Raw genomic sequence first — 22333 nt, 5'->3', positions numbered from 1 at the left:
TTTTCTATTTACTCCAAAAGTATTTTCCCAGCCCTGAAAGAAATGTGGACCCTATGGGCAAAAAAGTAAAAAATCCCATTTTTGGGATTTTCATTCCTATTTTTGGGAATTGCGGGATGCCCTTTGACCTTTTCAATTTTTTTTTTTGCATATTCTTATTTGAAATGACAAATTTAACAAGCGTTGAAAATTTCATTGAGTTTTGTTCATAAATAAAGATTTTGTCATATATTACATATTTGTTTAATTTCTAAAACTATGATTGATATCAAAATTTTAATAGGATCGCAGATAGCTACAACAATTTAGTCCATATTTATCCCTTAATATCATTTTTTAGTTAGATATGGAAATTCTCGACCCTTTACAAAAAATTTCAAACCAATATCTCAATTACATTAAAAAATATGTTCATTTAAACCTGTGTCCTTTAATTTCATCTTTTTCATATTTTAGTATTAAGTATGACAGAACATACATTTGGTGTTGAATAAAATATTTGGACAATTTTTAAAAATTATTTAGTTAATTATTTTATTATAATATTGTATATAAAATAAAAAAAATTATAATTTTATTATGAGCCACGCACAACAACACCTAAATCACCCCACACAAATTACCTTTCCCGCCCACCGAAATATAAAACACAATTTAATACAATATCATCAGTTAGTATAATAGCTTTTTTTATTTGAACTGTTTATCTTAAACATAATACAATTAATTCTTACAACCTACTTATATAGATAATTCCTAACACTACTTATTTTCTATAAAATAATCTGTCATATCGGTATACATATCCAGAAGGTAATATAAGTCCTTTAAATCTTCCTTGTTTTGAGATGATAGAGTTTCATAACAAATCCATCTTTTTCGCATAGTTGAAAGAACAGGATCAGAAGATAGAAGTAAACTATTAAAAATATCTTCATTCTGTGATTGCCTGGAGCATTTTCTTGAGCTGAATAGTTGAACATGCTTAAAATCTCGATTCCTCGCTTCCTGAGCTTCTTCTGTTAACTCTCCAAGTGGAAGAATATTCGATTCAATTATTATTTGACCATGACACAATACTTTGTGTACTGTTGGTGTTAGTTCCCTCCATGGATACAGAGATACAAGTAATTTAGAAATTTCAGATGTGTATTCCCCAAATCGATTTTCATTAATTTTATGTTTACTATTCAGTGCCATTAAAATAGTTTTAACTCTTCGAAGCAACTCCTTGTCGATTCCAGTTATTTTTGAAGTAATTTCAAAATCACGAAAAAACCTTCTCGACGTATTACCGTCATTTGTACTACCGCAACTTGAAAGTGGTTTGTCGATGTTTAATCCCATCTGAACTTTAAATTCTTCTTGGATTATGCTTTTTTCCGCAGCTCTCAGTTCTTTCAATTCTTCATTATTTTTTGTTGATTTAGTAGGATAGTTTGTTTTTTTTTTCCTGGATCGCCTTGTATGATGGTAATATATTGTGTCCTTTTTCATGCAGAGCTTTCCTTAATATTTGGTACTTATTTCGACTGAGACCCAGTTCCAACATAAGCGCTATTGCTTCCTCTTCAGTAAAATTTGATTATGATGTTGGAGTTGGTATACTTTCCACAATTCGCTTAAGTCGTTTTGGTGATGCATTAGGAAGAATAGTTGCAATATGTACGACATCCATATGTTGGTTTTCCTTTTTCAGCATTTCGTTAAATGTATCAGCAATTTCCTCATTTGAGATTGAAAAAAGTTTTTGTGTGACCCTCTTTTTTTTTACCTTGAACATAAGTCTTCGTATGACTTGCAAGGCGCTCCTATTGATGTGTTGTAAGTTGAGATTTCCGTAGTAGTTTCCATCCAACTACAAAATTTTAATCGAAATTTCTTTTGATTTCCATCCACAGACTTACTTTTTACATCAAAAAGTTTTAAAAAGTTTTCAATTTTTGATATGCCTGTTTTGTCTACTTTTCTACTATATGTAGTTTTATATAATTTGAAATCTCTTCAATTCTTTCTGGCCCTTTTGAAGATATACTCCATAAAACGGAACACAACTCTTCGTACTTTAATGTAATCTTCATTGTAGATTTATTAAATATGGTACTTAAAATCTGAGAAGTTTACTTATATACCAATTCTTGTCATTTCCGATACAGGTATTCCAAAGTAAAAAATTACGAATTGTCTACCTATTAACATTTAGGACTATATTACTATAACCTGTAATTCAGTCATTGATATTTCTTATTAGTGAATGAATCGAAATTATCATTACCTGTATATTTTTACCTAAATGATCATAAACGAAACAGAACGAAATGATCTGTCGAAAAATTTAGGTAAAAAATAGTTATACATTTTTGAAAACTTAAGCATAATAGGACCTTTCAATTATAAGGATAAGCAAACAAATAGAAAATAGGTAAATATAAGATTTAAATATGTGCTGTCATACTTAATACTAAAATATGAAAAAGATGAAATTAAAGGACACAGGTTTAAATGAACATATTTTTGAATGTAATTGAGATATTGGCTTGAAATTTTTTGTAAAGGGTCGAGAATTTCCATATCTAACTAAAAAATGATATTAAGGGATAAATATGGACTAAATTGTTGTAGCTATCTGCGATCCTATTAAAATTTTGATATAAATCATAGTTTTAGAAATTAAACAAATATGTAATATATGACAAAATCTTTATTTATGAACAAAACTCAATGAAATTTTCAACGCTTGTTAAATTTGTCATTTCAAATAAGAATATGCAAAAAAAAAATTGAAAAGGTCAAAGGGCATCCCGCAATTCCCAAAAATAGGAATGAAAATCCCAAAAATGGGATTTTTTACTTTTTTGCCCATAGGATCCACATTTCTTTCAGGGCTGGGAAAATACTTTTGGAGTAAATAGAAAACATATTGAGGTTTCCAAAACTGCTTTCAGTTTTCTGATCCCAGCTTTGGGATTTTAGAACATGTCGCCCAAAGTTGAAGTTTTGATAAAAAATAGGTCATATTCGGAAGGACGCAGTGGCAACATTTTCAAAAAATAGGACAAGTTTTTTACGCCAAAGCGTTCTGCGTAAAGATACCTTTTAGAAAACTATAAAATTGTTATATGTTCTTAATAAAAATTTTATTTTATTAATAAAAGAGTTAAGACACATTTTTGGCAAAAAAACGCCAAAAATCTAAAATTTTTTGAATTTTTAGATTAAAAAACGTATATTTTTGGATCTGTAAACAATATTGATCTGAAATTTTTTGCATATTATTGGAAATTTTGTTGTCTAACTAACAAGAAAAAATTGAGTCCATTTGGTCCAAAATTACGCCCGGTATTCAAAAAAAGGCGGACCAAGGTATGGTAAATTTTGTATCACTAAATTTTTAAATGCCTATAACTCGGATATTATAAGAGATAAGTAGTATGTCCAGAGATAAGTAGTATGTCAAGATCTCGTCGAGCGCTTTCACAAAATATAAAATCTTTGTATTTGGGTGAAAAACAAAAAAATGGCACGAGTTTAAAAATTTTACATGTCGTAGGTACCCTACTTTGAGCCGCCACAGCGCCGTCCCTGGGGCATCTGCAGGGTTCATCTTCAAAACTTAAACTCGAATACTCCTTGGCTACGCTCACGCCAAATTTTATCCCGATCGGATCAGCCGTTTAGAAATGCCAGATTTATTTCCAAAAAATTTCCATTCTGCCCCACTGTGATGAGGGTAAAGATATTAAAGAAATATGAAATTGCATTTGGCTATACATAAATATATTTCAATGTTAAATCTTTATTACTATCCAGAATATATTACATATTTATTCTTGTATTAGAGGAATATTCTACAACCATTACACTGTTACTCATTATTTATAAATTCATAACAACTTATAAGTTGTAAGGAATATTTTGTTAAAATATTAAATCATAAAATAGATTTCTCTTCATTTCTCCATAATATTCATATGTATTTATGTATGTATTTCTAATGGATACGATTGCAAACTAATAATAGTTTTTCGTTTATCAAAACATAAAGTGGCCTAATATTTTATTAATTTATATACTAGTCACATCATTTCAGTTCAGATACATTATTTAGAAAATTTTATAATTTTTTTTAAATTTTGTTATAACATGTTATTTTCCATTTCCATCGACGCTTTGTTTCTTGAATTATTGAAAATTTGTGTAGTAGTAGGAAATAAAGTTTATATAATTTGTATTAAATCAAGATGATATACGATTTTCTAGCATCTGTATATTATTATAAATAATGATTTATTAAAACCTCTTTCCTTAGTTTGGTCTACCTCATTTTATAGTTATTTATGGTTATTTTAAGAAGGTAACACTAGTCTAACATATTCATTTGTTTAACTATAGTTTAGTTTGAATTAATTAATTTATACTATTTGATACTAGTAACACAATATTAATTTGGGCAGTGATTGCGATATCATATACAACTTTTAGAATATAATTCTTTAAATAATCATGCTAAATAAAGATATTAAAAAATATTGAAAACTATGCATTAAAATGAATATACTATGAATTAGTATTAGTATTAGAATATGACATACTGCATTTATTTGAGAAATTTTAACGTACCTGAAAAAAAAAGAAAATAAGTTAGAACAAAAAAGAACAATCTGTATATTATATACTTCCACTTCTTAAAGGCACGTTCGTATAGTTGTTCGTTAGTTAGTTAGTTAAGTTAGTTAGTTAGTTAGTTAGTAGTTAGTAGTTTAGTTAGTTAAGTTAGTTAAGTTAGTTAGTTTAGTTCGTTAGTTAGTTAGTTCGTTCGTTTAGTTAGTTAGTTAGTTCGTTAGTTAGTTTAGTTAGTTAGTTAGTGAGTTAGTTAGTTAGTTAGTAGTTAGGTTAGTTAGTTAGTTAGTTAGTTAGTTAGTAAGTTAGTTAGTTAGTTAGTTAAGTTAGTTAGTTAGTTAGTTAGTTAGTAGTTAGTTAGTTAGTTAGTTAGTAAGTTAGTAGTTAGTTAGTTAGTTAGTTAGTTAGTTAGTTTATTAGTTAGGTTAGTGTAGTTAGTAGTTAGTTAGTTAGTAGTAGTTAGTTAGTTAGTAGTTAGTTAGTTAGTTAGTTAGTTAGTTTAGTTAGTTAGTAGTTAGTAGTTAGTTAGTTAGTTAGTTAGTAGTTAGTTAGTTAGTAGTTAGTTAGTTAGTCTTAGTTAGTTAGTTAGTTAGTAGTTAGTTAGTTAGTTAGTTAGTTAAGTTAGTTAGTAGTTAGTAGTTAGTTAGTTAGTAGTTAGTAGTTAGTTAGTTAGTTAGTTAGTTAGTTAGTTAGTTAGTAGTTAGTTAGTTAGTTAGTTAGTTAGTTAGTTAGTAGTTAGTTAGTAGTTAGTTAGTTAGTTAGTTAGTTAGTTAGTTAGTAGTTAGTTAGTTAGTTAGTTAGTAGTTAGTTAGTTAGTTAGTTAGTAGTTAGTTAGTTAGTTAGTAGTTAGTGTTAGTTAGTTAGTTAGTTAGTTAGTTAGTAGTTAGTTAGTTAGTAGTTAGTTAGTTAGTTAGTTAGTTAGTTAGTTAGTTAGTTAGTTAGTTAGTAGTTAGTTAGTTAGTTAGTTAGTTAGTTAGTTAGTTAGTTAGTTAGTTAGTTAGTTAGTTAGTAGTTAGTTAGTTAGTTAGTTAGTTAGTTAGTTAGTTAGTTAGTTAGGTAGTTAGTTAGTTAGTTAGTTAGTTAGTTAGTTAGTTAGTTAGTTAGTTAGTTAGTTAGTTAGTTAGTTAGTTAGTTAGGTTAGTTAGTTAGTTAGTAGTTAGTTAGTTAGTTAGTTAGTTAGTTAGTTAGTTAGTTAGTTAGTTAGTAGTTAGTTAGTTAGTTAGTTAGTTAGTTAGTTAGTAGTTAGTTAGTTAGTTAGTTAGTTAGTTAGTTAGTTAGTTAGTTAGTTAGTTAGTTAGTTAGTTAGTTAGTTAGTTAGTTAGTTAGTTAGTTAGTTAGTTAGTTAGTTAGTTAGTTAGTTAGTTAGTTAGTTAGTTAGTTAGTTAGTTAGTTAGTTAGTTAGTAGTTAGTTAGTTAGTTAGTTAGTAGTTAGTAGTTAGTTAGTTAGTTAGTTAGTTAGTTAGTTAGTTAGTTAGTTAGTAGTTAGTTAGTTAGTTAGTTAGTTAGTTAGTTAGTTAGTTAGTTAGTTAGTTAGTTAGTTAGTTAGTAGTTAGTTAGTTAGTTAGTAGTTAGTTAGTTAGTTAGTTAGTTAGTTAGTTAGTTAGTTAGTTAGTTAGTTAGTTAGTTAGTTAGTTAGTTAGTTAGTTAGTTAGTTAGTTAGTTAGTTAGTTAGTTAGTTAGTTAGTTAGTTAGTTAGTTAGTTAGTTAGTTAGTTAGTTAGTTAGTTAGTTAGTTAGTTAGTTAGTTAGTAGTTAGTTAGTTAGTTAGTTAGTTAGTTAGTAGTTAGTTAGTTAGTTAGTTAGTTAGTTAGTTAGTTAGTTAGTTAGTTAGTTAGTTAGTTAGTTAGTTAGTTAGTTAGTTAGTTAGTTAGTAGTTAGTTAGTTAGTTAGTTAGTTAGTTAGTTAGTTAGTTAGTTAGTTAGTTAGTTAGTTAGTTAGTTAGTTAGTTAGTTAGTTAGTTAGTTAGTTAGTAGTTAGTTAGTTAGTTAGTTAGTTAGTTAGTTAGTTAGTTAGTTAGTTAGTTAGTTAGTAGTTAGTTAGTTAGTTAGTTAGTTAGTTAGTTAGTTAGTTAGTTAGTTAGTTAGTAGTTAGTTAGTTAGTTAGTTAGTTAGTTAGTTAGTTAGTTAGTTAGTTAGTTAGTTAGTTAGTTAGTTAGTTAGTTAGTTAGTTAGTTAGTTAGTTAGTTAGTTAGTTAGTTAGTAGTTAGTTAGTTAGTTAGTTAGTTAGTTAGTTAGTTAGTTAGTTAGTTAGTTAGTTAGTTAGTTAGTTAGTTAGTTAGTTAGTTAGTTAGTTAGTTAGTTAGTTAGTTAGTTAGTTAGTTAGTTAGTTAGTTAGTTAGTTAGTTAGTTAGTTAGTTAGTTAGTTAGTTAGTTAGTTAGTTAGTTAGTTAGTTAGTTAGTTAGTTAGTTAGTAGTTAGTTAGTTAGTTAGTTAGTTAGTTAGTTAGTTAGTTAGTTAGTTAGTTAGTTAGTTAGTTAGTTAGTTAGTTAGTTAGTTAGTTAGTAGTTAGTTAGTTAGTTAGTTAGTTAGTAGTTAGTTAGTTAGTTAGTTAGTTAGTTAGTTAGTTAGTTAGTTAGTTAGTTAGTTAGTTAGTTAGTTAGTTAGTTAGTTAGTTAGTTAGTTAGTTAGTTAGTTAGTTAGTTAGTTAGTTAGTTAGTTAGTTAGTTAGTTAGTTAGTAGTTAGTTAGTAGTTAGTTAGTTAGTTAGTTAGTTAGTTAGTTAGTTAGTTAGTTAGTTAGTTAGTTAGTTAGTTAGTTAGTTAGTAGTTAGTTAGTTAGTTAGTTAGTTAGTTAGTTAGTTAGTTAGTTAGTTAGTTAGTTAGTTAGTTAGTTAGTAGTTAGTTAGTTAGTTAGTTAGTTAGTTAGTTAGTTAGTTAGTTAGTTAGTTAGTTAGTTAGTTAGTTAGTTAGTTAGTTAGTTAGTAGTTAGTTAGTTAGTTAGTTAGTTAGTTAGTTAGTTAGTTAGTTAGTTAGTTAGTTAGTTAGTTAGTTAGTTAGTTAGTTAGTTAGTTAGTTAGTTAGTTAGTTAGTTAGTTAGTTAGTTAGTTAGTTAGTTAGTTAGTTAGTTAGTTAGTTAGTTAGTTAGTTAGTAGTTAGTTAGTTAGTTAGTTAGTTAGTTAGTTAGTTAGTTAGTTAGTTAGTTAGTTAGTTAGTAGTTAGTTAGTTAGTTAGTTAGTTAGTTAGTTAGTTAGTTAGTTAGTTAGTTAGTTAGTTAGTTAGTTAGTTAGTTAGTAGTTAGTTAGTAGTTAGTTAGTTAGTTAGTTAGTTAGTTAGTTAGTTAGTTAGTTAGTTAGTTAGTTAGTAGTTAGTTAGTTAGTTAGTTAGTTAGTTAGTTAGTTAGTTAGTTAGTTAGTTAGTTAGTTAGTTAGTTAGTTAGTTAGTTAGTTAGTTAGTTAGTTAGTTAGTTAGTTAGTTAGTTAGTTAGTTAGTTAGTTAGTTAGTAGTTAGTTAGTTAGTTAGTTAGTAGTTAGTTAGTTAGTTAGTTAGTTAGTTAGTTAGTTAGTTAGTTAGTAGTTAGTTAGTTAGTTAGTTAGTTTTTTTGTCTTACACGTTGCGTATACGTGATAATTATATAATCTCATAGTAACTAAAAAATATCACTCATACGCCTGACAATCTGCATCAGCTTAAATTGCGAAAAAAAATTTCGTACATATTGCGTATACGTAATAATTATATAATCTCCTGATAACTAAAAAAATATCACTCATACGCCTGACAACCAGCATCTGCTTTTTAATCATATTTTTTCCCTATTTTTTCAATTGCAGGCCACCGATGAGGGTTACATAGAGGACATAAATGGCATTTTAAATTGTGGTGATTTACCAAATCTTTATCAATTAGAGGATAAAGCAGCCATAATGGAAAATATGATTAATATTGCAAAACAATTGGTAAGTGATTAGCACATTTTTATTGAAGTATACAAATTAGAGAAAATATATATAAAATTGTTGTGTCTAATATCGCACAGTTTATGTAAAAAAAGAATATGTAAAATGAAACTAAAATTCAATTTATTTTATTTCCGGCAAATCAAAATTTCATTGACATGCTGAACTACTTATTTGCGTATGCTCTAATGCATTGTGATTTCCTAATTTTGTGTGGTAACGACAATAATAACAACAACTACTGCTACTACTATACCAACTCTATGCCAACTACTACTTATACTACTACTGCAATACATCCTGTCGTTTATGCAACATTATAATACAACTGCTGATGATGATACTTATGGATGATGCTTGTATTGTTACTGATGATGCTGCCGATGATTATGATTATAACTTATAATATTTACTGCTGTGTGCTGGTTACATGTATGTGTGTGTACAATACTGGTGCATTGTTTTTGATGTTCCACAAATTATAACATCATTATACATCAAATCATTTCATATTCAATTGTAAATCATAATAATGATTTGCATTTGTGTTTCTTCTTCGCCTGCCTTCACTACAATGATTACTTTTAACACTTAAATTGTTGAAATACTTAAGGGTAAAAATATTGATCCTTTACCCAGTGAAATGTATTCGTTTTTCATTGAGCGTATACGAGAACAATTGCATGTTGCATTGGCATTTTCTCCCATTGGCGAATCATTTAAAGAACGTATACGTATGTATCCATCATTGATAAACTGTTGCACAATCGATTGGTAAGTGCTACTACTTCAGCCTCTGGGTGACTACATCTATTTGAATTTATATTTTTTATTTTTAATTTTTTTATTTATTGGAAAAGTTTGTAGTTATCTACTTATTGAACTTAAAGTCTGTTATTATTATTATGTTTCTTTAAATACTTTATAATTATTTGTTGCTATTAAAAGACTGCTCGAAATTCTTGGAACTATAAGGCAGGATATAGTGACGTATTGTTGTAATAAGTAATTCAGCAATTAAGGAAAATAGAGTATGAGACAATATTTTGAGGTTAAAAGGTATAGTTGCAGATTTCCCTGAATTTCTCGTTATTAGACCACATTTGGGTTATGGTATGGTGCTCTAAAAGGTTTTGAAATATAATTTATTGTTTCCTCTTAAAGACCCTTTAGTTCCAAAACCCTTTATATAAAAAAAAATATATACAAAATAAACATATTTATTGTTAGATTTTATTGTATGTCTTGTGCAAATTACTTGTTAACAACAAAAACTACATGATTTTATTTTTTCTCAAAAATTTTTACAACATTTCCTCTTATGTAGAATCAGAAGAGTATAAAAAAAGTATTGTGAAAAACGAAACTACAGACATCTCAGATAAAAAATCAGGAAAATATTATGAAGAAAATTCTTGTTCCTTCCTGTTGTGTAGTTTTTTTTGTCAACTATGTACTCGTATCCTGCATGAATGACATCAGCAGCTCAGTGTGACATTGTAGGGGTTTTTCATAGTATTTTTTACAATTTTCATATATAAAATTTCTACTAAAAAAGAAACTAATAAATATAAGAAAAATATAGAAAAAAAAGGAAATAAAAGTTAGAAATTTTGAATTGTATTAAATTAATAAATAAATAGAATTTAATCAAATTTTTTATAAGTACAAAGCATATGTTACCGTAGTATTATGAAACTACAATTACCATATATTAGTAAGAATTTTAATTTTGTTGTTAAAGTACAAGAGAAAAGCAATTTACGAAGTCCGTTAATGACAAATTCTACACAGAAAGTTAGGAAATTAGGCCCTGAAATTTTTACCACTGAAATATTTTTAACTCAGTAAAATTGGATCAGCCTTATATATAGTAAATGTGTTACTAACCAATACTGCATTCATAAATGTTATCACAAAATGTTCGAGTTGCTTTAACAGTGTTTTAAAAAGGATGTAAGAAATCTATCTATTTGAACATTTAGTTGGAGTAGCACAATTTATAATTTGTGTACCAAAACTTTTATTGAAAAGGTACATTCTTCGTATTAAAAGCACTAAATTGATTTTCAGCTATTTGATCTTCAGACTAATTTACTGACTAGTATATGGAATATACAAGCCTATTGACTAGTATGTATATTGTCTGGACTACATGAATACTATTGCATAATTGATGCTTTATTTTATTGACAAATATAAAAACTAGTCTAGGACTAGGCTCTAGTTTGTGGATTACTCTGAACACTGGTTTTATGACTATGTCTATGGAGTAGCCGATTGATTAGTTTATAGTATAGTCAAATAGTCGAGTGACTAAGTACAGTGATAGATTAGTCAAGTGATTACACTATTAACTATTCTATTGATCAATCTATTGACCAGTCTATGGTGTATTGCTTAGTCAATTGACTATTGACTAGTCTATAGATTACTTTATTGACTAGTCTATAGACTACTCCATTGACTAGTATATAGACTAGTCTATAGACTAGTATATAGACTAGTCTATAGACTACTCTATGGACTAGTCTATAGACTACTCTATGGACTAGTCTATAGACTACTCTATGGACTAGTCTATAGACTACTCCACAGTGGGGCAGAATGGAAATTTTTTGGAAATAAATCTGGCATTTCTAAACGGCTGATCCGATCGGGATAAAATTTGGTGTGAGCGTAGCCAAGGAGTATTCGAGTTTAAGTTTTGAAGATGAACCCTGCAGATGCCCCAGGGACGGCGCTGTGGCGGCTCAAAGTAGGGTACCTACGACATGTAAAATTTTTAAACTCGTGCCATTTTTTTGTTTTTCACCCAAATACAAAGATTTTTATATTTTGTGAAAGCGCTCGACGAGATCTTGAAAAAACATGCTTGGACATACTACTTATCTCTTATAATATCCGAGTTATAGGCATATAAAAACTTAGTGATACAAAATTTACCATACCTTGGTCCGCCTTTTTTTGAATACCGGGCGTAATTTTGGACCAAATGGACTCAATTTTTTCTTGTTAGTTAGACAACGAAATTTCCAATAATATACAAAAAATTTCAGATCAATATTGTTTACAGATCCAAAAATATACGTTTTTTAATTTAAAAATTCAAAAAATTTTAGATTTTTGGCGTTTTTTTGCCAAAAATGTGTCTTAACTCTTTTATTAATAAAATAAAATTTTTATTAAGAACATATAACAATTTTATAGTTTTCTAAAAGGTATCTTTACGCAGAACGCTTTGGCGTAAAAAACTTGTCCTATTTTTTGAAAATGTTGCCACTGCGTCCTTCCGAATATGACCTATTTTTTATCAAAACTTCAACTTTGGGCGACATGTTCTAAAATCCCAAAGCTGGGATCAGAAAACTGAAAGCAGTTTTGGAAACCTCAATATGTTTTCTATTTACTCCAAAAGTATTTTCCCAGCCCTGAAAGAAATGTGGACCCTATGGGCAAAAAAGTAAAAAATCCCATTTTTGGGATTTTCATTCCTATTTTTGGGAATTGCGGGATGCCCTTTGACCTTTTCAATTTTTTTTTTTGCATATTCTTATTTGAAATGACAAATTTAACAAGCGTTGAAAATTTCATTGAGTTTTGTTCATAAATAAAGATTTTGTCATATATTACATATTTGTTTAATTTCTAAAACTATGATTTATATCAAAATTTTAATAGGATCGCAGATAGCTACAACAATTTAGTCCATATTTATCCCTTAATATCATTTTTTAGTTAGATATGGAAATTCTCGACCCTTTACAAAAAATTTCAAGCCAATATCTCAATTACATTCAAAAATATGTTCATTTAAACCTGTGTCCTTTAATTTCATCTTTTTCATATTTTAGTATTAAGTATGACAGCACATATTTAAATCTTATATTTACCTATTTTCTATTTGTTTGCTTATCCTTATAATTGAAAGGTCCTATTATGCTTAAATTTTCAAAAATTTATAACTATTTTTTACCTAAATTTTTTCGACAGATCATTTCGTTCTGTTTCGTTTATGATCATGTAGGTAAAAATAAAAATACAGGTTATAGTAATATAGTCCTAAATGTTAATAGGTAGACAATTCGTAATTTTTTACTTTGGAATACCTGTATCGGAAATGACAAGAATTGGTATATAAGTAAACTTCTCAGATTTTAAGTACCATATTTAATAAATCTACAATGAAGATTACATTAAAGTACGAAGAGTTGTGTTCCGTTTTATGGAGTATATCTTCAAAAGGGCCAGAAAGAATTGAAGACATTTCAAATTATATAAAAACTACATATAGTAGAAAAGTAGACAAAACAGGCATATCAAAAATTGAAAACTTTTTAAAACTTTTTGATGTAAAAAGTAAGTCTGTGGATGGAAATCAAAAGAAATTTCGATTAAAATTTTGTAGTTGGATGGAAACTACTACGGAAATCTCAACTTACAACACATCAACAGGAGCGCCTTGCAAGTCATACGAAGACTTATGTTCAAGGTAAAAAAAAGAGGGTCACACAAAAACTTTTTTCAATCTCAAATGAGGAAATTGCTGATACATTTAACGAAATGCTGAAAAAGGAAAACCAACATATGGATGTCGTACATATTGCAACTATTCTTCCTAATGCATCACCAAAACGACTTAAGCGAATTGTGGAAAGTATACCAACTCCAACATCATAATCAAATTTTACTGAAGAGGAAGCAATAGCGCTTATGTTGGAACTGGGTCTCAGTCGAAATAAGTACCAAATATTAAGGAAAGCTCTGCATGAAAAAGGACACAATATATTACCATCATACAAGGCGATCCAGGAAAAAAAACAAACTATCCTACTAAATCAACAAAAAATAATGAAGAATTGAAAGAACTGAGAGCTGCGGAAAAAAGCAGAATCCAAGAAGAATTTAAAGTTCAGATGGGATTAAACATCGACAAACCACTTTCAAGTTGCGGTAGTACAAATGACGGTAATACGTCGAGAAGGTTTTTTCGTGATTTTGAAATGACTTCAAAAATAACTGGAATCGACAAGGAGTTGCTTCGAAGAGTTAAAACTATTTTAATGGCACTGAATAGTAAACATAAAATTAATGAAAATCGATTTGGGGAATATACATCTGAAATTTCTAAATTACTTGTATCTCTGTATCCATGGAGGGAACTAACACCAACAGTACACAAAGTATTGTGTCATGGTCAAATAATAATTGAATCGAATATTCTTCCACTTGGAGAGTTAACAGAAGAAGCCCAGGAAGCGAGGAATCGAGATTTTAAGCATGTTCAACTATTCAGCTCAAGAAAATGCTCCAAGCAATCACAGAATGAAGATATTTTTAATAGTTTACTTCTATCTTCTGATCCTGTTCTTTCAACTATGCGAAAAAGATGGATTTGTTATGAAACTCTATCATCCCAAAACAAGGAAGATTTAAAGGACTTATATTACCTTCTGGATATGTATACCGATATGACAGATTATTTTATAGAAAATAAGTAGTGTTAGGAATTAATTATATAAGTAGGTTGTAAGAATTAATTGTATTATGTTTAAGATAAACAGTTCAAATAAAAAAAGCTATTATACTAACTGATGATATTGTATTAAATTGTGTTTTATATTTCGGTGGGCGGGAAAGGTAATTTGTGTGGGGTGATTTAGGTGTTGTTGTGCGTGGCTCATAATAAAATTATAATTTTTTTTATTTTATATACAATATTATAATAAAATAATTAACTAAATAATTTTTAAAAATTGTCCAAATATTTTATTCAACACCAAATGTATGTTCTGTCATACTTAATACTAAAATATGAAAAAGATGAAATTAAAGGACACAGGTTTAAATGAACATATTTTTGAATGTAATTGAGATATTGGCTTGAAATTTTTTGTAAAGGGTCGAGAATTTCCATATCTAACTAAAAAATGATATTAAGGGATAAATATGGACTAAATTGTTGTAGCTATATGCGATCCTATTAAAATTTTGATATAAATCATAGTTTTAGAAATTAAACAAATATGTAATATATGACAAAATCTTTATTTATGAACAAAACTCAATGAAATTTTCAACGCTTGTTAAATTTGTTATTTCAAATAAGAATATGCAAAAAAAAAAATTGAAAAGGTCAAAGGGCATCCCGCAAATCCCAAAAATAGGAATGAAAATCCCAAAAATGGGATTTTTTACTTTTTTGCCCATAGGGTCCACATTTCTTTCAGGGCTGGGAAAATACTTTTGGAGTAAATAGAAAACATATTGAGGTTTCCAAAACTGCTTTCAGTTTTCTGATCCCAGCTTTGGGATTTTAGAACATGTCGCCCAAAGTTGAAGTTTTGATAAAAAATAGGTCATATTCGGAAGGACGCAGTGGCAACATTTTCAAAAAATAGGACAAGTTTTTTACGCCAAAGCGTTCTGCGTAAAGATACCTTTTAGAAAACTATAAAATTGTTATATGTTCTTAATAAAAATTTTATTTTATTAATAAAAGAGTTAAGACACATTTTTGGCAAAAAAAACGCCAAAAATTTAAAATTTTTTGAATTTTTAAATTAAAAAACGTATATTTTTGGATCTGTAAACAATATTGATCTGAAATTTTTTGTATATTATTGAAAATTTTGTTGTCTAACTAACAAGAAAAAATTGAGTCCATTTGGTTCAAAATTACGCCCGGTATTCAAAAAAAGGCGGACCAAGGTATGGTAAATTTTGTATCACTAAATTTTTAAATGTCTATAACTCGGATATTATAAGAGATAAGTAGTATGTCCAAGCATGTTTTTTCAAGATCTCGTCGAGCGCTTTCACAAAATATAAAAATCTTTGTATTTGGGTGAAAAACAAAAAAATGGCACGAGTTTAAAAATTTTACATGTCGTAGGTACCCTACTTTGAGCCGCCACAGCGCCGTCCCTGGGGCATCTGCAGGGTTCATCTTCAAAACTTAAACTCGAATACTCCTTGGCTACGCTCACGCCAAATTTTATCCCGATCGGATCAGCCGTTTAGAAATGCCAGATTTATTTCCAAAAAATTTCCATTCTGCCCCACTGTGTACTCTATGGACTAGTCTATAGACTACTCTATGGACTAGTCTATAGACTACTCTATGGACTTGTCTATAGACTACTATATGGACTAGTCTATAAACCTCTCTTTGGGCTAGTCAATAGACCTCTCTATGGGCTAGTCTATAGACTACTCTATGGACTAGTCTATAGACTACTCTATGGACTAGTCTATAGACTACTCTATGGACTAGTCTATAGACTACTCTATGGACCAGTCTATAGACTACTCTATGGACTAGTCTATAGACTATTTTATGGACTAGTATATAGACTACTCTATGGACTAGTTTGTAGACTACTCTATGGACTACTCTATACACTACTCTATGGACTAGTCAATAGACTACTATATTGACTAGTCTATAGACTACTCTATGGACTAGTCTATAGACTACTGGACTTGTCTATAGACTACTCTATGGACTAGTCCATAGACTACTCTATGGACTAGTCTATAGACTACTCTATGGACTAGTCTATAGACTACTCTATGGACTAGTCTATAGACTACTCTATGGACTAGTCTATAGACTACTCTATGGACTAGTCTATAGACTACTCTATGGACTAGTCTATAGACTACTCTATTGACTAATCTGTAGACTACTCTATTGACTAGTCTATATACTACTCAATTTTTTATTATATAGACTAGTTTATAGACTACTATATGTACTAGTGTATAGACTGCTCTATTGACTATAGACTACTTTATTGACAAGCATAGTTTATAGACTACTTTATTGACTAGCCTATAGATTGTTCTGTTGACTAGTCTTTAGACTACTCTATTTGCTAGTTATAGACTGCTTTATTGACTAGTCTGTAGACTATTCCATTAACTAGTCTATAGACTATTCCATTGACTAGTCTATGGGTTAGTCTATGGACTAGTCTATATTATATTGATAAGTGTTTTGACTAGTCTATTAAGTAGCCTATATTACTACTTATAACTTACCCCATAGACTTTTCTAAGGACCATTCTCTTGACTAATCGTTTCTACCACTTGATCTATTAATTAATCTATGTACTATGTACTCTTTGCACTACTCTATGAACTAATCTATTGACTTTCTTTATTTTCCATTAACATTGTGGGTATTCCATTAATATTTTAATTGAGAAATAGAAATTTTAATCAACGAGCTATGAATGTAACTAATTAACAATTAACCCACTTATGTTGCACTTCATATCTAACAACTTATTACAAAATGCTTTAAGTTGCAATGTTCATATCAATTCGTCCTTGTTAAGTTTTTCTTTTTGGTCTCTTTTTGTTTGCTAAAATCGTCTTTAACACATACAACACACAAAATCTAATTCAAATGTACACACACATAGTCTCTATAAATATCTATGTCTGTCTGTATGTAATATTTCCTTTTTAATACAAGGTACATGCCATGGCCGGTAGACGCTTTAGAACGTGTTGCGGAATATTTTATTAGCTCAATGAAATTGGGTCAATCACAAGAAACAGAAGATGCGGATGCCAATAAGTCACTTGAATCGTATGAATCGAAAGAAAGTAGAAAAAGTTTAGAGGAAGTACAAGAAATTGTATTGAGTGATTTGGAAAAGGAATTGGTAAAATGTGTAATGCATTTTAATCAATCCGTTGTCGGTGCAAGTGAAAAGTAAGTTGGAAACATGAAATGAAATTACTCAACTCATCTACACACAGATGAAATAAAATTTCATCTTCTCTTTTTGTTGTTGTTGTTTATTGCTGCACCATTTGCTACTGATGATTTTGCAGATGTTTCACAGAATTGGGTAGAAGAAATTATGTGACACCCTCTTCATATTTAGAAATGTTAAAGGCATTTCGTACCTTTTACATACGAAAACTTGAGGAGATAACGAGATTACGAGATAGGTAAGCAAGCAAGCAGAGTACGAGTGGACATAACACAGAGTAGTATTTATTGACTCTTAATCAAAAACATGTTCAAATAGTTCCAACTTAACGACAATAAACGTAAACGTTTTCCTTTAGATATACAACTGGTTTGGAGAAATTAGATTTTGCAGCTGGTCAAGTGGGTGAAATGCAATCAAATTTATATGAATTGCAGCCTAAATTAAAGGTACTCTCCGAGGAAACGGAAAAGATAATGGTGAATATTGAACGCGAAACGGCAGAGGCGGAAAAGAAAAAGGAAGTGGTGGGAGCCGATGAGGCAGCAGCTAATGAAGCAGCCGCCGCTGCTCAAGCTATTAAAGATGATTGCGAAAGTGATTTGGCAGAGGCTATACCAGCTCTGGAGGCCGCCTTAGATGCTTTAAATACTCTCAAACCGGCTGATATATTTGTGGTGAAATCCATGAAAAATCCTCCTTATGGCGTAAAACTGGTACTGGAGGCAGTGTGTGTTATCAAAGGTTTAAAACCAGATCGTAAACCAGATGCTTCCGGACGAATGGTGGAAGATTACTGGGGTGCTTCGTTGCGCATGGTCAGTGATATGAAATTTTTGGAATCTCTAAAAACATTTGATAAGGACAATATACCACCCGCTATAATCAAGAAAATTCGAGAAAAGTAAGCGGATATTTTTAAAATTAAATTCTTTTTATTTCTAACATGATGGTGTCTTCAGATATGTGGCCGATCGTGATTTTGTGCCCGAGAAAATCAAATCCGCCTCTACCGCCTGTGAGGGTTTGTGTCATTGGGTTCGTGCCATGGATGTTTATGATAAAGTGGCTCGTATTGTTATGCCCAAAAAGGCCGCCTTAGCTGAGGCTGAAAATGATTTAGCTTCACAAATGGAAAAACTGAATTCCAAACGAGCAGAACTGCAGGTGATTTTGGATAAATTGCAAAAACTCAATGATTTCTTTGCGGAAAAATCGCGACAGAAAAAAGGCTTGGAAGATGAAATTGAAAATTGTGAAAAGAAACTGAACAGGTAATAAACTAAAAATGGTGGTAAAATTTTCTCTTATAAAACACATTTACACTTTTTTTTAATTCTTTAAAATTTTCCCTTTTTCTCACAGAGCTGAAAAACTATTGGGCGGCTTAGGTGGCGAAAAGACACGTTGGTCGGAGACAGCTCATAATCTTCATAAGTCTATAAGTAACATTGTAGGCGATGTTCTTTTAGCCGGTGGCTGTACAGCCTATTTGGGATTTTTTCCAACTGAGGTAAGTGGCTAAAGGCAACTTGACAGCCTATGAGAAACAAAATTAAATTTCACACAAAAGTGATGAAAAAAATTACTGCAATTGCTTTTGAAGAGAGCAAGAAAGAAGATTTTTGTGTCCTTTACTTTTGTACAAAGATTTTAAATTACAAAATATAAAGCGAAGAGGTATATGACTGTTGCATATTATAGTTTAGATACCATCGATAATAATATTTTTTTAACAAACACACTCAGTTTTAGTACAATATCGCAATTTTTTCGAAAATTATTAATTTTGTATTTTTAGTCAAAAATATGCCTCAATGAGACACATTTTCTATACAGAAAAGATGTCTCAATGAGACACATTTTCTATACAGAAAAGATGTCTCAATGAGACACATTTTCTATACAGAAAAGATGTCTCAATGAGACACATTTTCTATACAGAAAAGATGTCTCAATGAGACACATTTTCTATACAGAAAAGATGTCTCAATGAGACACATTTTCTATAGAGAAAAGCTGTCTCAATGAGACACATTTTCTACACAGAAAAGCTGTCTCAATGAGACACATTTTCTACACAGAAAAGCTGTCTCAATGAGACACATTTTCTATATAGAAAACTTGTCTCAATGAGACACATTTTCTATATAGAAAACTTGTCTCAATGAGACACATTTTCTATATAGAAAACTTGTCTCAATGAGACACATTTTCTATATAAAAAACTTGTCTCAATGAGACACATTTTCTATATAGAAAACTTGTCTCAATCAGAAAATGTCAGAAAATGTGTCTCATTGAGACATATTTTCAATATAGAAAACTTGTCTCAATGAGACACATTTTCTATATAGAAAACTTGTCTCAATGAGACACATTTTCTATATAGAAAACTTGTCTCAATGAGACACATTTTCTATATAGAAAACTTGTCTCAATGAGACATATTTTCTATATAGAAAACTTGTCTTAATGAGACATATTTTCTATAAAGAAAACTTGTCTCAATGAGACATATTTTCTATAAAGAAAACTTGTCTCAATGAGACATATTTTCTATATAGAAAACTTGTCTCAATGAGACATATTTTCTATATAGAAAACTTGTCTCAATGAGACATATTTTCTATATAGAAAACTTGTCTCAATGAGACATATTTTCTATATAGAAAACTTGTCTCAATGAGACATATTTTCTATATAGAAAACTTGTCTCAATGAGACATATTTTCTATATAGAAAACTTGTCTCAATGAGACATATTTTCTATATAGAAAACTTGTCTCAATGAGACATATTTTCTATATAGAAAACTTGTCTCAATGAGACATATTTTCTATATAGAAAACTTGTCTCAATGAGACATATTTTCTATATAGAAAACTTGTCTCAATGAGACATATTTTCTATATAGAAAACTTGTCTCAATGAGATATATTTTCTATATAGAAAACTTGTCTCAATAAGACATATTTTCTATATAGAAAACTTGTCTCAATGAGACACATTTTCTATATAGAAAACTTGTCTCAATGAGACATATTTTCTATATAAAAGACTTGACTCAATGAGACACATTTTCTATATAGTAATCCTGTCTCAATAGGACACACTTTCTGAATAGAAAACTTGTCTCAATGAGACACATTGTCTGTATAGAAACTTGTCTTCTTTTTCTGTATTGAAAAACTGTGTCTTAATGAGACATTTTTTCCGTAAAGAAAACTTGTCTTAATGAGACGCATTTTCTATATAGAAAACTTGTCTCAATAAGAGTCAATGAAAGTAATTCTGAGCCAACAAGTCATACATATTTTCTTGGTGGAAAAAATCTGAAAAAAAATAGCTTTTACTAAAACTCCAATAAAAGAAAAACAAATTGCTTTCTATTTTTCTATAAAGTCTTTTAATAGTTTTTAAAAGTTTACAAAATCCTACAAAATAACTAAGCTCTCACTTTAAATTCCTGGCAGTTACTAGTTTTTTCCCCAGAAATAATACAAATTCAATTTGTTAACACAAAATCATGTCCACAACCATCTCCATATGAAAGCTTTTATGACAATATCATATTCCTGAAAAAAATAATATTTTTTCTTTGGCACCCATATTGCCAATTAGTTGATACGAGACAGGCTAAAACTGTTGCACTAGTATGGTTGTTTTTTTTTTACTGTCGATGCTTTCTGGCAAAAATGCGAAAATACAAATCCTTTAGCCTAGTACTAAAGTCATACGCAGATACTAGCAGCGTTTTTATAACGTGTTATCTTTTGTTTCAAAACTAACATTGATCTGATTTTCCCCGTTTTTTGTTATTGTTTTTTTTTATAGTTGAAAGAGTCGCTTTTGTTTATATATCCGTTATGTTCGTTTGTTTGTTATTCGATATCATGCTCACAAATACTACCACCTCCACCGCGACTAGTGGGTGGTAGGTTTTAATCCACAGTTGTATTTTGTCTTGTCAATCAAATTGAAATTAATTACTGTCACGTATACGGTTGCTGGCGGTAAATTGGTATAAAATATCTAAAGTGTAGCGTCAGACTTATCTAGGTGCACTACATTTTAAGGATAATATGCACTTTTCAATAGAGGAAAACTGTTTCCTATTGATTATATGATTTCAGTAGAATCTCAATAAAATCTATTTTCTAAAGTCATGTCTTACAAAGAATTGTTACAGAATATATTTCTCGCATAGTTTGTTTATAAGAAAAATATGTTTTTTCTATATAGAAATGAGTCTGAGATAGGTTTCCTATAGAAAAAAAATGTCTCATTGAGACATCTTTTCTGTATAGAAAATGTGTTTCATTGAGACATCTATTCTGTATAGAAAATGTGTCTCGTTGAGACATCTTTTCTGTATAGAAAATGTGTCTCGTTGAGACATCTTTTCTGTATGGAAATTGTGTCTCATTGAGACATATTTTCTGTGTAGAAAATGTGTCTCATTAAGACATCTTTTCTGTATAGAAAATGTGTCGCATTGAGACATCTCTTCTGTATAGAAAATGTGTCGCATTGAGACATCTCTTCTGAATAGAAAATGTGTCTTATTGAAAATGTGTCCCATTGAGACATCTTTTCTGTATAGAAAATGTGTCTCATTGAGACATCTTTTCTGTATAGAAAATGTGTCTCATTGAGACATCTTTTCTGTATAGAAAATGTTGAGACATCATTGAGACATCTTTTCTGTATAGAAAATGTGTGTCATTGAGACATCTTTTCTGTATAGAAAATGTGTCTCATTGAGACATCTTTTCTGTATAGAAAATGTGTCTCATTGAGACATCTTTTCTGTATAGAAAATGTGTCTCATTGAGACATCTTTTCTGTATAGAAAATGTGTCTCATTGAGACATCTTTTCAGTGTAGAAAATGTGTCTCATTGAGACATCTTTTCTGTGTAGAAAATGTGTCTCATTGAGACATCTTTTCTGTATAGAAAATGTGTCTCATTGAGACATCTTTTCTGTATAGAAAATATGTCTCATTGAGACATCTTTTCTGTATAGAAAATATGTCTCATTGAGACATCTTTTCTGTATAGAAAATATGTCTCATTGAGACATC

General features: G+C 29.6%; 1 protein-coding gene across 1 annotated transcript in view; it reads left to right on the top strand.

The window, feature by feature from the left end:
- Positions 1–22333, top strand: part of LOC119600917 (dynein heavy chain 3, axonemal) — a 61941-nt gene that overhangs the window by 4130 nt on the left and 35478 nt on the right. Inside the window, 7 exon segments of the mRNA XM_037951507.1 lie at positions 8387–8512; positions 9126–9286; positions 16999–17241; positions 17364–17483; positions 17604–18149; positions 18208–18519; positions 18611–18758. Coding sequence (XP_037807435.1) covers positions 8387–8512; positions 9126–9286; positions 16999–17241; positions 17364–17483; positions 17604–18149; positions 18208–18519; positions 18611–18758 — 1656 coding nt within the window.

This window comes from Lucilia sericata, unplaced genomic scaffold (genome assembly GCF_015586225.1).
Source record: "Lucilia sericata isolate MDLA Ls3-8-SP2 unplaced genomic scaffold, ASM1558622v1 Contig000127F_arrow, whole genome shotgun sequence".
Taxonomy (NCBI): domain Eukaryota; kingdom Metazoa; phylum Arthropoda; class Insecta; order Diptera; family Calliphoridae; genus Lucilia; species Lucilia sericata.
Note: the sequence above shows the minus strand (reverse complement) of the source record. Positions and strands in the feature narration are given on the sequence as shown.